The 16,484-nt window shown below is 44.6% G+C and overlaps 2 protein-coding genes and 1 non-coding gene across 4 annotated transcripts in view; 1 reads left to right on the plus strand and 2 right to left on the minus strand.

Annotated features, from left to right (window-relative positions):
• On the minus strand, positions 1-9,060 carry RPL5 (ribosomal protein L5). 2 transcript variants are annotated; one of them, XM_007058882.3, is made up of 8 exons: positions 8,923-9,060; positions 7,652-7,721; positions 7,440-7,555; positions 5,954-6,088; positions 5,290-5,492; positions 4,037-4,214; positions 943-1,031; positions 1-158 (listed from the first exon to the last, which is right to left on the minus strand). In XM_007058882.3, the coding sequence occupies exons 1-8, from the start codon at positions 8,923-8,925 to the stop codon at positions 59-61; spliced, it is 894 nt and encodes a 297-aa protein (XP_007058944.1). In that variant the 5' UTR covers positions 8,926-9,060; the 3' UTR covers positions 1-58. The 2 variants fall into 2 exon arrangements, with proteins under 2 accessions (XP_007058944.1, XP_007058943.1); XM_007058881.3 differs by lacking the exon at positions 8,923-9,060 and having other exon boundaries at positions 7,652-7,754.
• Positions 4,452-4,547, minus strand: LOC114019307. Its single transcript, XR_003564404.1, has one exon. It is a non-coding gene; the product is annotated as a small nucleolar RNA SNORD21 (small nucleolar RNA).
• The window catches only part of EVI5 (ecotropic viral integration site 5), a 144,375-nt gene continuing 136,931 nt past the window's right edge, over positions 9,041-16,484 (plus strand). The window contains exon 1 of the mRNA XM_027821357.3: positions 9,041-9,154. The gene's annotated coding sequence lies outside the window, so the exon portion shown is untranslated. The remainder of the gene's footprint in view (positions 9,155-16,484) is intronic.

Raw genomic sequence — 16,484 nt, forward strand, 5'->3', positions numbered from 1 at the left:
TTGCTGGTTCAATAAGTTTATTGTACTCAAAGTCTTCATAGAAAATTGTGGAAGATATCTAGCTATCAGCTGTACGTTCCTGGGCCCGAAGGAAGCTAGCCTTCTTCTGAGCAACACGATCTTTCTTCTGGGCAAGGGACAACTTAGGACGGTTCCATCTGCAATGCAAACAAGGTATAAATACACATGGCAGTAATAGTAAATCTAAGTGCCAGAACACCAGGAGTTACATGACCATAAGGAATGAGTGTGAGATTTATATTATTATGCCTAGGAAATAGTGTTTCAGAGAGTACTTTCTATAGCACTCTTTCAGTAGTCGAGGCAATGGATTAGTTGGTATATAACAAGAAGGTTTGGTCACATTATGAAAGTGCACCATGTTTTTCACTATAGTATCCAGTTTACAACCAAGGGAAATAATTCTAAGATGTGTGGCGGTAGCACTGTCCAACAGGTGACTAGGCTAGATGGACCACCAGTCTGATGCAGTATACCAGTTATGTTCCTAGATCAGCGGTTCTCAAACTGTGGGTCAGGATCCCTAATGGGGTCACTAGAGCCAGCCTTAGACTTGCTGGGACCCAGGGCTGAAGCTGAAGTCCGAGCTCCACCCCCACCCAGGGCAATGGGGCTTGGGCTGTGGCCACCTCTTCCCCCGACCCAGGGTGGCAGGACTCATGCTCCAGCCCCCACTCCCCCCACTCAGGGCAGTGGGGCTCAGGCTCCAGCCCTCCCCCATTTAGTCATGTAGTAACTTTGTTGTCAGAAGGTGGTCACGGTGCAAAGAAGTTTGAGAACCCCTGTCCTAGATTATTTCTGAAACATCCAGTTAGTTTTAACACTAAACAGGGACTGGAGGAGTTAATTAACATTAATGCCACAGCTCCAGAAATTTGCTTTGTAACAGGCATATCTAACTCAAAGAAGGAAAAATTTTACCTCTTCTTTTTGACTTCTCTCTTGGGTTTCTTTTCATGGACTGGATTCTCCCGTATACCAGCATGGGCTTTTTTATACATTTCCTCCATCTGCAAGAAATACAATGTAGTCCATAGTCATGAATGTTAGAACTTCACTCAATGCGTACAAGTTGGGAGCTATCCCACTGCCAAGAACATACCAGTGAGTAGAGAAGGAATACTGACTGATGTCAAATGTGATCTCTCAACATCTGTAACAGTCCTACAGAGAGGGCTAAACCAGACTGGGAACAGAACACAGCCTCCTAAAGTGCTAAGTCTTCTTCCCAGAAAGAAGAACTTAGAAGTAACTTAAGACAGAGCAAGGCTATGTCTACACTGCGTACCTTACAGCAGCACAGCAGTGTTGTAAGGTGCGCTGTGTGATTGCTCTTTGTCGCCGGGAGAGTGTTCTCCCCTGACAAATAAAAACCACATCCAACAAGGGGCAGCAGCTTCGTCGCCGGAACGTGGCTCCCACTGACGAAGTGCTGCCCATCCCGGCACTTTTCGTTGCTAAAACTTGTCATCCGGGAGTCTTTTTTCACATCCCTGAGCAACAAAAGTGCCAATGTAGACAAAGCCTAAGATTCAGTTCAAAGGAGTGCCTTAGAAAGACAATAAGCCTGCAACACCCACAGGAATTGTGCACAGACATGCACTACAGATTTCACACTAGAAACTTTCTTCTGCAACCTATCTTAAGTTCTAGAAATGCTGCTGACATCAAATGCCACCCTTTAACCAGAACTGCACTCTTGTGCCCTGGAGATAGGACTTTACCACAAAAAAAGTCATCCTTCAGCTAAGAGCATGGTTAGCTTTGGAATCCCAAGAAACCGTCTCTTTACAGGGGAGAGTCTCATTGGTCTCTATCTATGGTGCTTAGATGGTCCTACCAGTTACTATAGCATAGTATGAGCACCTCACAAGTTCACAAAACCTGTGGCAGGCAGTGAATAGAGGCAAAGAGAGACTAAGTTAGCTGGCCAAGGTCACAAGAAGTCTACAGCGGAACAGAGATTTGCATCAGAGTTTCATGAAATCCAGGACAAGCATCCTAAACACTAGATCACCCTTTCTCTAAAGTCTATCCATGTTATGTGCATCGCTTTTGCAAAATGTCTCCTTCCTCAACCTAAATTAAGAACTAGCTCAGGAAGTTCTCTAAATGAAACCGGAATGTTTAGTATGCCCCAGGCAAAGGAGGAAAACTCAAGTCATGCCAGTTTCTCCAAAAGACTGTACATGTCTGAGGGAACATTTAGTCAGGTTTCGGTTCAAGCTAGTGATTTACAACAATGGCCAGGTGTAAATGAAGTAATCTGAACTAAAAAACATGCAATTTTTCACAATAGTGGTAGTGTTTTGTACAGCTGTGGCTCAATAAAGATAGAAATTTTATTTTTAATGCAAGGGTGAGAGAATGGCAGAGTCTGGGTCCCTAATTCTTAAGCCATGCAACTGATGAATTTATCAATGAGGTGTTGGGTGATCCCATCAGAAATCACTTAGTTGTGGGGGATAAGGGAAATAGACAATAGCTGCACTAAAGCCCATCTCTAAACAGAGAACCTCCATCTTAGCAAATCTGGAAATACAAATTCCTAGTTCTTAAATAGCACTTTTCAGTGGCAGATTTCAAAGTGCTTTAAAAAGGAGGTTAACATCTTTATCCCTATTTTATAGATGGGCTGAGGCACAGAACAGTAGTGATTTGCTCAAGACCACACAGCATACCAGTGGTTCAGGCAGGAATAGAACCCAGGGCCACAACTTCCCGTAAAGTGCTCTATGCACTAGACTAAGCCACTACTAAGGAACAATTCTGACTGCTTTAGGTAAGTTTTCTTGTCTAATATAGAGGTTCTCTTTAAACATGGAATGCATCTAAACCACATCTCAGGGACATTTCCCCTCCCTTCACGACTGCAGTATATTCCTAGCAACTGCACACATGGAAGTGTACCATTAGTCGTCTTTAATGCAGATTAGTGCCAGTGTGGACAGTGCTATGTTGGCGGGAAAGCGTCTCCCACTGGCACAGCTACCACCCTCATTGGGGGTGGTTTAATTATACCAGCAGAAGAGCTCTCTCCTGCCGGCACAGAGTGGCCATACAGGGGACCGTACAGCGGCACAGGTCCAGCTATGTAGACATAGCCAAAGTTATTTCAGTAAAAATTTGTACGTTGGTCAGTCCTGAAAGGATTTTGAAAGCTTACAGCTCTTTAGCCTATCTAGTGTATGGGCAATAAGAAAGAGTTCTTACTGTAAGAAAAAGACTTGACTACAGAATTCATGGCAATATAAACTGCATAAACTGTTTCAGAGAATATAGAAGTTAAGATTATAAATGCCAAAGTTTCACTGTAATTTTCATGGAATTTCTTAAATATTTAGTATACTAAAATTTAGTTGGAGTTATTTTAAGACAAGACGTTAAGACAAAATGATTTACAAGAAACCAACATAATACCTAAAAATTAACAAGTAAGGGGCTATATATAGTGTTCTCACATTGTACTGCTATTTAATCAGCTTTTTCAAGTGATACAAACAGAAGGTTCTCAGAGAATCAGGAGTGACAGGGAAACAAGTAAAAAACATAACAGTAGGACAGGCAAGAAACCATTGGCAAGGAAGAGTTAGTTGGAGGAAGGGTAACAAATTATTCTGGTAGAACACAGTGTCATGGAAAGGAGTAGATAGTTCCTTGGTCTGATATTTGTCAAGCAACACATTTAAGAAGCTGTTAAGCTTTTTGATAGCAGGTCACACCTTTAGCATCTTTTTGGTGAATGAAGCATGTAGCATGACAAGAGAGGTCATATATTTGGCCTTCATTACCAGCTGTTGGTTCAGGGAACGTGTCCAACCTTCAAGAATCATATCGCTAGGTTTGCAGAGGCCTGGCATTGGAAGTACCACTCTGGTCTGATAACATGCCATCTATATGGCCCACTTTACTATTTTACAAAGTATTTGCATTACTAGCATAAGTTTTAAACAAGACATTATCTTTTAGTGCCACTACTAATATGCAATTAATTTACAGACAAACAATGTCTTACCATGTCAGGTGTTACATTGTTCTTTATATACTGGGAGAACTGTTTTTTGTAAGCATCTTCATCCTCCTCCATCAGGTAACGCATGTAACCTGCAACATTCTGACCCATGATGTGTGTGCGATGAACCTCTGCATTAAATTCTTTGCTTTCCGAGTCATAACCAGGGAAACGTTTGGTACTATGAAACACGAGTTATAGGTTAGTGGTTAGAATCTTACATCACCTAATCCAAGTTGGTTTAAGAAGTTCTTTAAGATTCAGAGACTGCATTCTACAAGTCTCAAGTGACTGATACAATATAGCTCCTCTACAGGTAGCTGGAAAGTGTGACCAACGAAAATGAATTTAAACCAGCTGACAGATTATGCTTTCTCTACGCAAAGTTAAGAAATCAACTTGCAAATTGACATCCTCAGCTGCCATCAGTCCCGTCTTGAAACAATGACATATATCATACACAGACCGAGGACCAACTACAGACTGCTCAGTCACTGGGGTATCATCATATAGCAGCCAAGTTAAAGAGCAGACAGAAGGCTGACAGCCTAAAAAAGAAAGCAGCAACACTGAACTTTCCCCTTTTCCATTAACTTATCCCAGCGACTGTTTGCAGACTATTTTTCACACCTGCATTCATAGAAGCAATCAACAAACATCAGAATTAGGTAATGCAGACGACAACCTTGAGTCATGATCGTTCACTGATTTTAGCTTAAAGCAGAGGTTGCCAGGACTTCTACACAGAAACGTGTGCCACCACTGTAGATAGATTTTAGATTCTGGCCCAAGTTTCCACTAATAGTTGTATAGAAGGCCTAAGGCCAATGATCATTTTGAACCTGGCGTACATAGTTTCTCAAAATAAAAAGTCCAACAATAGGAGTTAAGACAGATTTAAAAAGAATTACACTTTACTACAAATTGTTTCTATGGCACGATGAACAGCAAGAAGTGTTTACTCTGTTTAACTGCAGTCACTAGATACTCAAAGTAGAAGGTAATTATATTGCTGTATTTTAGTAACCTCTAAATAAGCATCAATCTGTCTCCCCTAACTTCAAGGAGTCCTTGGAAGGAATGTCAATAACATCTACTGAAACAAGTAAATACAACTTGGATTAAACCTAGTTACCACATTAACAGGGTCACTCCACGCTGAATTTAATTAACCTAAGGTGAAGTTAAAATATCACTACAATGCATACAAAGATGTGAAGTCTCCCTTTTGACCAATTTATCTGAGATTAAGTTACCTATGAGGGATGGACAGGCCACCATCCACTGCGCCCTTTAGCGCACCGAAGACTTTGTTTCCAGTGGTAGTTCTGGCAAGACCTGCATCCAGGTAGCATGTAAAAGCACCAGGCTGTCCATCCACACTTTCCACATTATATTCATCACCAGTCACTTCAACTTGGCCTTCATAAATCTTATCAAGGCCAAATTTGTTCAAAAGCTGTAACAGGAACAGTACAGTGTAAGTATGTCTTCCTCCAGAGTTCTCTCCACATTTAGGTTCTTTGATTTAAGAACCAAAAAGGAAGTGTTTTCATGTTGCAAGACAATCATAATAAAACTTGGTTCTGTATTTGTAGCAGTATCCAGGTATTCCACACTGGTGGTTTCTCAGTAATAGTGCATACTAATCTTATCTTCAGAAGGTTTTAACAGCAACCACTAAATAAATCTGTGCATACTTTAGCCCACCCATGTTTATCAGACAGCCACATTGGGGCAATCAAATCAATCTACAAATTCAGGGTTTTTTAAAATAAATATTTAGAACACAATTCCAAATAATTCAGTGGTACATACATAAGTGGAACCCTCTGTTTTGTAAGACAGACTCCTTTATTTTCTGCCCATCTACTGAAGTAAGCCCTTTGACATTTAGATATAAGTTTAGTGGGTACATACCCTGCGGGCCAGCAGCAGGCCCGTACAATAGGCTGCAGCATAATTGGTCAAACCCACTTTCACACCATACTTCGGCAGCTCATGAGAGTAGGCAGCACAGACTATCATATCGCCTTCGATCCTGGCATATGCAATCTGACAACAAAATAAACGTTAGTGTTCTCACACTGGTTATAATATTGTGGGCTCAACCTGCCTCCCGTCTGCATGTGGAAATCCTACTAAAGTCAATGGGAGTACTGCAAGACCTCCACATGCAGGTTTGCAATACACAAGTTTAGATCTAAATTCTTCATCTTTCCTCATTTAAGACATGATGATGAAAGGTTTAAAAAAAGTAAACCTCAAAATTTAAAAAGTTTAAAAAAAGTAGAGTTGAAGTACAGCTGTGTGATAATGCAGCCTCAATACTGCTTTTTCTGTTGCACCAGAGCTAAACTGACAAATAGAAACAGGCGCTTCTATCTGAGCCCCGCCCCCTACCATTACAATAGTTAAGATGACAACAACAGTTATTTTCTTAGTTTCACCTTTGTGTATTTGACAGCAATTACATCTAGTCAACTTCACCATTCATCTGCATTCAGATATTTCCCCTAGTTGTGTGGTACTTTCAGACAGGAAGAGGAAGGAAAATGTTTTTAAAAACTTGAAGAGGACTAAGGGGTATGTGCAGCATTTGTAGATAGTCTACTTTTTTATTGCAGTTATCTGTTGTCCTGGTTTCTACAAACTTGGACTGTGATATAGTCTTCATTAAGGACTATAAAAACAACCTATATGAAGTTTCCAAGTTTAAAGTGTCCTATTTGCACAGACAAGGAAAGTCTATTCACACAGAATTCAAAAGGTGTCAAAGAATCATAGAATATCAGGGTTGGAAGGGACCTCAGGAGGTCATTTAGTCCAACCCCCTGCTCAGGGCAGGACCAATCCCCAACTAAAATCCTATGATTCAGGATTTTATGGACAAGCTGTTAAAAGCACATTTGCTTCTGGAGCCAACAGAATCTTTGGGGGTGAGGAGACCCCACAACAGTGAAGGAGCAGGATCTAGCTGTCAAGACCACATGGTCAGTCTTGCTTCTTTCTGCCTATGGAAGATGGGGATAGCTCACAGTGCACCTCATTCTGAACTGAAAACTAGCAATCAAAATTAAGAAAACCTCTTCATTTCTGATTCAGCAGTGAGGGTCTGAACTGCCTCTGAGTGTGGATGCAGTTACATGAGTTCAATTGTATTTGTACCATAGAGCTTATTCCCCATCTGGGAATAAGCACATTTATACCTGTATAACTGCATCCATGATATAACTGCAATGCTTTATCTAGAATGAAAAAAATCACACTCCTAACACACATTGCTATACCACTACAAAAACTGTGGTTAGACCAGGCCTTAGAATGCAGAGTTGCTTTTTTCCCTCCTTAGTGTAAAGATAAAGACAGTGCTTTGGTATAGCCAAGTAAGCAAAGAAATCCTTACCTGGCAGATAATATCTCTGTTGGTAACGCGTACTATCATCCTGTATTTAGGGGTGTTATACTTGTTTTTATCTTGAATCACCAAACGCTTACGGGCATAATAATCAGTCTTTCCCTCTGAAAAGACAATAGTTTTAGTATGGACATGAGAAACAAACAACAAGGACATACATCAATATAGTTTACTTTGAGCTATGGAAAAATTAACTGTACCTCTCCTTCTCCTGAATTTTACTTGGTACCTCTTGAAGTAGGCCTTATTCTTGACAACTTTCACAAACCCCTTGAACAAAGAGAACATAATTACAACTGGACATAATTACCACAGCACCAAGAAGTCTAGTGATGGCTGTCCTGAATTAAAAAGTGTCTGTGGGGCGGGAGGAGGGGTTGAAAAGCTAGGATATGCAGTGTTTTCTTAGAATAAACACATTAAAAAATCAGAAGAGAGGAAAGGAACCTTCAAATTCTAACTTAAGGCACATCTTATTGTCTTATTTCATGTGGATTTATGTAGAGAAATACAGCAGAGGCTCATTAGATGTATACATATTCATTAATTAGATGCTTCTTAAAACTATGTTACCCAAATAAACGAATTTAATCAATTACCATGTAATCATAATTACTTTCACAATCAAACATGCTCTGTAACCTTTTGAGCCAGATAATAGTGTCAAAAAGACAATTAGCAGCTTTAATGTCAACATGATAAGAAAACTTCCAACCAGTCTCCACTACTTATCACTGACCACACTAAGCTGGCACATTCGCATCAAAGCCCACCTGTGGCAACGAGGGGAAAAGACTATTGGTATGAAACAAGCGCTGCCAAATTTGACGCCAACAGCCAGTTGCTAGAGAGGGCACGGCGCATTTTCACAGCAACCCAGAGAGACCGAAAAGCAAGTGCTTTGCTTCCCCCCCCCGCTGATATAAACCAGAAACACCCCGTGACCTGCTCCGCTCCCCCCACCCCTCCGTCTCACTCGCAGCTAGAGGCAGCGCCGAGCACAGCCTGGCCATACGCTAGGCCAGAGCCATGCATGCGCGTCTCCGGGCTGCCATGCGGAGCCCCGCAGACAGCGCCGGCCGCACTCGGAGACACATGGCGGAGACACCCCGCCCGCCGCTCCCTCCAGCCCGGAGACCGGCGCGGGCGGAGAAGGGGCGATGACAAGGAACCGAAGCGGGTCTGAGGGGGGCAGGCACGGGCCTGAGGAGCCAGCAGCTGAGGCGCTGTGCGAGGCCCGTGCCAGCGGCTACTGTCCCCGGGGAGCCGCCGGCCCTGTCCCGGCAGCAGCGGGCCCGGGCGGCGGGGGCGGCCATTAGGCCACGCTGGAAGCTGCTGCAGCCGGGCCCGGGCGCCTCCACAATCAGAGTCCATCGGGCCGGCGGGGACCGCGCTGGAGACTGCAGCGGCCGCGGGGGCACCAGCCCGTATCCCCCCTACCCGTGCTGGGCCCCTGGTGCGCGGTACTGACCATTGCGCCAGGTTCTGTCCCGTCTCGGCTTAGGCCGGGGGCCGCTCCGCGCAACGTCCACAGCCCGTAGCACTGGGGGAAAAGGCCGTGCCCACTGCGCAGCCGCAGCACCTAGCCTGGCCGACGAGGCGGAGGGAGTCGTCGCCGCGAGAGAGGGCCGCCGTGCACTCCAGGGGCGCGAACGGAAGTTGGTGCCCCCTCCTGGGAGGCAGAGAAAGCGCACGCCGGAGCCGTGAGTGCCGAGGAAGGTTCCGGGTCCCAGGAATGGCCGCGCCCCGCTTGCCAATGGCCTTGCTTAGCTGAACAGCTTTATTTGAGCATAAGCTTTCCTGAGCTACAGCTCACTTCGTGGGATGCATGCAGTGGAAAATACAGTGGGGAGATTTATATACACAGAGAACGTGAAACAATGGGTGTTACCATACACACTGTAACCAGAGTGATCAGGTAAGGTGAGCTATTACCAGCAGGGGGGGAACCTTTTGTAGTGATGATCAAGGTGGGCTATTTCCAGCAGTTGACAAGAACCTCTGAGGAACAGCGGGGAGGTGGGGGTTAAACATGGGGGGGATAGTTTTACTTTGTGTAATGGCTCAACCACTCCCAGTCTTTATTCGAGCCTAAGTTAATTGTATCCAGTTTGCAAATTAATTCCAATTCAGCAGTCTCTTGTTGGAGTCTGTTTTTCACGTTTTTTTGTTGAAGAATTGCCACTTTTAGATCTGTATTCGAGTGACCAGAGAGATTGAAGTGTTCTCCAACTGGTTTTTGAATGTTATAATTCTTGATGTCTGATTTGTGTCCATTTATTCTTTTGCGTAGAGACTGTCTGGTTTGCCCAATGTACATGGCAGAGGGGCATTGCTGGCACATGATGGCATATATCACATTGGTAGAGGTGCAGGTGAACGAGCCTCTGATAGTGTGGCTGATGTGATTAGGCCTTATGATGGTGTCCCCTGAATAGATATGTGGACACAGTTGGCAACGGGCTTTGTTGCAAGGATAGGTTCCTGGGTTAGTGGTTCTGCTGTGTGGTGTGTGGTTGCTGGTGAGTATTTGCTTCAGGCTGGGGGGCTGTCTGTAAGCAAGGACTGGCCTGTCTCCCAAGATCTGTGAGAGTGATGGATCATCCTTCAGGATAGGTTGTAGATCCTTGATGATGTGTTGGAGAGGTTTTAGTTGGGAGCTGAAAGTGATGGCTTAGTGGCGTTCTGTTATTTTCTTTGTTGGGCTTGTCCTGTAGTAGGTGACTTCTGGGTATTCTTCTGGCTCTGTCAGTCTGTTTCTTCACTTCAGCAGGTGCGTATTGTAGTTGTAAGAACGGTTGATAGAGATCTTGTAGGTGTTTGTCTCTTTCTGAGGGGTTGGAGCAAATGCGGTTGTATCTTAGAGCTTGGCTGTAGACAATGGATTGTGTGGTGAGGTCTGGATGAAAGCCGGAGGCATGTAGGTAAGCATAGCGGTCAGTAGGTTTCCGGTATAGGGTGGTGTTTATGTGACCTTCGCTTATTAGCACCGTACTGTCCAGGAAGTGGATCTCTTGTGTGGACTGGTCCAGGCTGAGGTTGATGGTAGGATGGAAATTGTTGAAATCACGGTGGAATTCCTCAAGGGCTTCTTTTCCATGGTTCCAGGTGATGAAGATGTCATCAACGTAGCGCAAGTAGAGTAGGGGCATTAGGGGACGAGAGCTGAGGAAGCGTTGTTCTAAGTCAGCCATAAAAATGTTGGCATACTGTGGGGCCATGTGGGTACCCATAGCAATGCCGCTGATTTGAAGGTATACATTGTTCCCAAATGTGAAATAGTTATGGGTGAGGACAAAGTCACAAAGTTCAGCCACCAGGTTTGCCGTGATATTGTCGGGGATAGTGTTCTTGACGGCTTGTAGTCCATCTTTGTGTGGAATGTTGGTGTACAGGGCTTCTACATCCATAGTGGCTAGGATGGTGTTTTCAGGAAGATCACCGATGGATTGTAGTTTCCTCAGGAAGTCAGTGGTGTCTCTGGGAGTGCTGGTAGCGTAGGGCCTGAGGAGGGAGTCTATATAGCCAGACAATCCTGCTGTTAGGGTGCCAATGCCTGAGATGATGGGGCGTCTAGGATTTTCAGGTTTATGGATCTTGGGTAGCAGATAGAATACCCCTGGTCGGGGTTCTAGGGGTGTGTCTGTGCTCATTTGTTCTTGTGCTTTTTCAGGGAGTTTCTTGAGCAGATGGTGTAGTTTCTTTTGGTAACCCTCAGTGGGATCAGAGGGTAATGGCTTGTAGAAAGTGGTGTTGGAGAGCTGCCTAGCAGCCTCTTGTTCATATTCCGATCTATTCATGATGACGACAGCACCTCCTTTGTCAGCCTTTTTGATTATGATGTCAGAGTTGTTTCTGAGGCTGTGGATGGCATTGTGTTCTGCACGGCTGAAGTTATGGGGCAAGTGATGCTGCTTTTCCACTATTTCAGCCCGTGCACATCGGTGGAAGCACTCTATGTAGAAGTCCAGTCTGTTGTTTTGACCTTCAGGAGGAGTCCACCCAGAATCCTTCTTTTTGTAGCGTTGGTAGGAAGGTCTCTGTGGGTTAGCATGTTGTTCGTAGGTGTGTTGGAAATATTCCTTGAGTTGGAGACGTCGAAAATAGGATTCTAGGTCACCACAGAACTGTATCATGTTCGTGGGGGTGGAGGGGCAGAAGGAGAGGCCCCAGAGATAGGACAGATTCTTCTGCTGGGCTAAGAGTATAGTTGGATAGATTAACAATATTGCTGGGTGGATTAAGGGAACCACTGTTGTGGCTCCTTGTGGCATGTAGTAGTTTAGATAGTTTAGTGTCCTTTTTCTTTTGTAGAGAAGCAAAGTGTGTGTTGTAAGTAGCTTAAATTAACTTAGGCTTGAATAAAGACTGGGAGTGGATGTGTCATTACACAAAGTAAAACTATTTCCCCATGTTTATTTCCCCCCCTACGGTTCCTCACACATTCTTGTCAACTGCTGGAAATGGCCCACCTTGATTATCACTACAAAAGCGCTTCCCCTCCGCTCTCCTGCTGATAATAGCTCACCTTACCTGATCACTCTTGTTACAGTGTGTATGGTAACACCCATTGTTTCATGTTCTCTGTGTATATAAAATCTCCCCACTGTATTTTCCACTACATGCATCCGATGAAGTGAGCTGTAGCTAACGAAAGCTTATGCTCAAATAAATTCATTAGTCTCTAAGGTGCCACAAGTACTCCTTTTCTTTTTGCGGATACAGACTAACACGGCTGCTACTCTGAAACCTTGCTTAGCTTGTCTCTCTAGACTTTCCTGCAGAGCTCCGGGTTCCCCATCGAACCCCCCTCGGCTCCCACACATCCGCATCTATTCGTTAATCCACTCAGGGGTCCCCAGGCTCCCGTCTTCCCCAGGCACCGAAGGACACACACAGGGATCCCCTGGCTCCCCACGCTTTCATCTCACCCCTCCCAGAGCTTCTCCAGGCTCCCTCGCCATAACCCAAGCTTCCCCAGAACTCTCCCACCGAGCGGGATTCCCTTGCTCCTGGAATGTCCCAATGCAGCCCTCCCCAGGAATCCCACTCCCCTCCTCCTGGATCACTTAAGCTTTGTCTTCCGCTTGAAATTTACTTTCTGTCCACAGTGGCTCTTTTCTTAAGAGTGAAGGCACCCTTCCCTCACAATTGTGCATCTTCTTTGCAGCCACTGGAATGCTTGATTACCTACAGTAAAAACAACAAGGAGTCCGGTGGCACCTTAAAGACTAACAGATTTATTTGAGCATAAGCTTTCGTGGGTAAAAACCTCACTTCTTCAGATGCATGGAGTGAAAATTACAGATGCAGACATAAATATACTGACACATAAAGAGAAGGGAGTTACCTCACAAGTGGAGAACCCAGAGTTGACAGGGTCAATTCGATCAGAGTGGATGTAGTCCACTCCCAACAACAGATGAGGAGGTGTCAATTCCAGGAGAGGCAAAGCTGCTTCTGTAATGAGCCAGCCACTCCCAGTCCCTATTCAAGCCCAAATTAATGGTGGTAAATTTGCAAATGAATTTTAGTTCTGCTGTTTCTCTTTGAAGTCTGTTTCTGACATTTTTTTGTTCAAGTATGGCTACTTTCAAATCTGTTATAGAATGTCCGGGAAGATTGAAGTGTTCTCCCGCTGTCTTTTGTGTGTTGCCATTCCTGATGTCCGATTTGTGTCCATTTATTCTTTTACGTAGGGACTATCCGGTTTGGTCAATGTGCATGGCAGAGGGGCATTGCTGGCACATGATGACATATATAACATTAGTAGACATGCAGGTGAATGAGCCTCTGATGGTGTGGCTGATGTGGTTGGGTCCTGTGATGGTGTCACTAGAGTAGATATGGGGACAGAGTAGGCAACGAGGTTTGCTATAGGGATTGGTTCCTGGGTTAGTGTTTCTGTGGTGTGGTGTGTAGTTGCTGGTGAATTGATACCTCCTCATCTATTGTTGGGAGTGGACCACATCCACCCTGATAGAATTGGCCCTGTCAACACTGGTTCTCCATTTGTGAGGTAACTCCCTTCTCTTCATGTGTCAGTATATTTATGTCTGCATCTGTAACTTTCACTCCATGCATCTGAAGTGAGGTTTTTACCCACCAAGGTTTATGCTCAAATAAATCTGTTAGTCTTTAAGGTGCCACCGGACTCCTTGTTGTTTTTGTGGATACAGACTAACATGGCTACCCCCTCATATGTACAATAATAGTCACTGACAAAACCATCCTTAAGGCAGCGTTAAGTTTGTTTTGTGGTACCTTGTCCCCTTCCAGAACCACAAATGAAGAGCTGAGGTATTTTAAACTTCTGAAAATCAGGAAATACAGACCTAAGGTACATGCCAACGCAGCCTTAAGTCTGCCACTCTTGAGGAGGCAATAGCCAGTGGCAATTATCTGTCTGCACTGCAGCTGTGTTCACTGTGTTAGGTGGCCCCCAGCCCCACTTGGTTGATCTGACCATCACCTTCCCTTTCCCCCCCGCCCTGCTGTATGTGTGGGGGAAGTAGGGTGAGCAGATGTCCCAATTTTATAGGGACAGTTCCAATATTTGGGCCTTTTTCTTATACAGGAGCCTATTACCCGCCACCCCCATCCCAATTTTTCACACTTGCTATCTGGTCACCCTAGGTGGAAGAGGTGCATCCTTGAGATATGCTTCATTTCAGTGCTGAGTACTGTAGTTTTTTTCAATGGTGGAGCACAGGGGTCTTCTTGCCATGGGGATTGCCATTACTGATGGGGGATATGGGTTATGGGACATAGTTTGTGGGTTTAAAGCTCGGTAAGTGAAAGTATAGTGTTAGATTGAATACTGTGGGTGAGAGTGAGTGGGTTGAAAAAGAGATGAAGGGGTTGTAAAACGTATTAAGGGTGGGGTTGTTTGTGGGGCTCATTGAATGTAGAACTGGGCTAGGTAAATCATCTAAACACAAGTTTTGTCTTAGGAAAGAGAAAGCATTGGACTCTGTGCTACAGTTATCATGTACCCTATTCCTTGAGTGATGTGCACTATCTGCAGAGGCAGATTGTGAACGTAAATTATGGGTGTATTGGCTCATCGCTCAAAGAGGACAGAGTTAAGGTTGTGTTTGCATGTACCGTAACTCTATATTTCAGGGTTGTCAGAAGTTTAAGTCTGAAATACCTTAACTTTTACTTAGTTATGTATTAATGAAGGTTTTGGTCAATTTCTCATTTTTTAACAGAAAGATAAATATTTGTTGTAGGAATCAGTGGTCATGTAGGCAGTAGGAGTTATTATATAGGTTTGCAGCTGAGACACTACTGTGGCTAAGAGCCAAGCTAGACTGTGAACTTACACTGGCATAGCTACATTGCTCAGGGGTGTGAAAAATCCACACCCCGAGTGACATAGCTAAACCAACCTAACCCTTGGTGTAGACAGCGCTAGGTCGACAGAACAATTCTTCCATCGACCTATCTACCACCTCTGTGGGAGGTGGATTATCTATGTCAATGGGAGAACCTCTCCCATCAGCATAAGTAGTGTCTACATGGAAGCTTTACAGTGGCTGCTGTAGCATTTCAAGTGTAGACAAACAATACTAATACCTAGCTATTATATATCACTTTTCATCAGTAGATCTCAAAGCACTTGACCAAGGAGGTCAGTGTCATCATCCCCATTTTACACATGGGGAAACAGAGGCACCAAGAGGAAAGGGATTCCCCCATAGTCACCCAGTGGCAGAGCTAGAAATAGAACCCAGGGCTCCTGAGTCCCATAGGGTAATCTAGAGAACCTAACTTTTTCTTTAACAACAAGTTCAATATTGCTTTGCCAAAGGGTGGGTGCCATGCATCCACTAGGTTAAATGTTAGTGGTAACTGAGCGAGGGACGATCAAAGTCACGGTTTGAGCTCCAAGAGTGTGCAAAAAATGTTGGTAGAATGTGCTGACTTTATGAAATGCTGGTGGTTTTTTCAGGGAAATCCCTTTCTCAAATCAGAAGCTGGTCAAGCAATTTGCCATCCTTGACAACCCTTCAGTGTGGCACCCCATCCCACTCAAATTTGGCCCATCATGATGGAGGGGCAACTGGACCAAATTTAAGGGAATGGTGTTGCGAACTGGCACATGGGGTCACAACATCACTCAGATTTGGCCTGGATGCCCCTGCACCATGACAGAAGGGCAGCTGGGCCAAATCTGTCACCCTAGGCAGTTGCCTATATTGCCTATAGCTAGTGCAGCTCAACTGACCTCAAATTTGGAGCACTAACCCTACCCGCTGAAGCACACCAAATTTCAACTCAATTTGGCTAAGCGTAAAGATTTTAGAGCACTTAGAAATGTCATTTTTTAAATATGAAGGGCTTGCCAATTTTAATCATAGCAGAGCTGATGTGCTGATATAATACTGTAAGTGAGAAATTAGTCATCAGCAACTGCTTTGTTATAGCCAAATCCACAAACAATAATCCTGAAACGGGGATTTTTTAGGTAGGATAGAGAGAGGATGGAAGGAAGGGGCTCTATACATCCATCTGCTGCATAAGAGGCTCAGAGATGTGTGAGGTAGCCAATTCATCTCAATGTCATAGTCTCAGAATACCCTAAGGAGATGAATGCAGCCTGAAACAATAGCTCTGAGACAGGGGAACTGCTTTATTTGTCTCAGTTGGTGTTCTCATTCCTCCTCCCCACTGCCAGTGTTTGAGAGCCTGTGATATGCATCAAGCATGCCTGGTTTCAGCTCCTGACCCAGTCTCAGCAAGGTGTTCTTGGTGCCGCTCCCAACATGCATGTTCTCCACTCCCCACCCAGAGGATCAGAGCTTCCCCAGAGGTCAGATCACATGGGGCGCAGGGAGTGGGGCTCAGACTTCCTAACATGCTGGCTCACAGTGGGTAGAGAGAGGGGCTTAGACACCCCAGAGGGGTAGGGCTCCCCTAGATCCTGGCACACACACAACAGGGGAAAATGTAGGTCTGACAGGTATTCCCTGCTCCTAATCTCCCCATTTGCTCTGCCACCCATGTCACCCATGCCTCCGTGTCCTA

Source organism: Chelonia mydas, chromosome 8 (assembly GCF_015237465.2).
Source record: "Chelonia mydas isolate rCheMyd1 chromosome 8, rCheMyd1.pri.v2, whole genome shotgun sequence".
NCBI lineage: Eukaryota > Metazoa > Chordata > Testudines > Cheloniidae > Chelonia > Chelonia mydas.

Excerpts from the sequence above, each read along its gene's own strand:
- RPL5 (XM_007058881.3), bottom strand. The coding sequence starts at position 7,739 with ATGTTCTCTTTGTTCAAGGGGTTTGTGAAAGTTGTCAAGAATAAGGCC. Across the intron at positions 6,089-7,439 it reads ACAGAGATATTATCTGCCAG|ATTGCATATGCCAGGATCGA; the intron begins GTAAGGATTTCT and ends TTTTGTTGTCAG. Across the intron at positions 5,493-5,953 it reads GCCTGCTGCTGGCCCGCAGG|CTTTTGAACAAATTTGGCCT; the intron begins GTATGTACCCAC and ends TTCCTGTTACAG.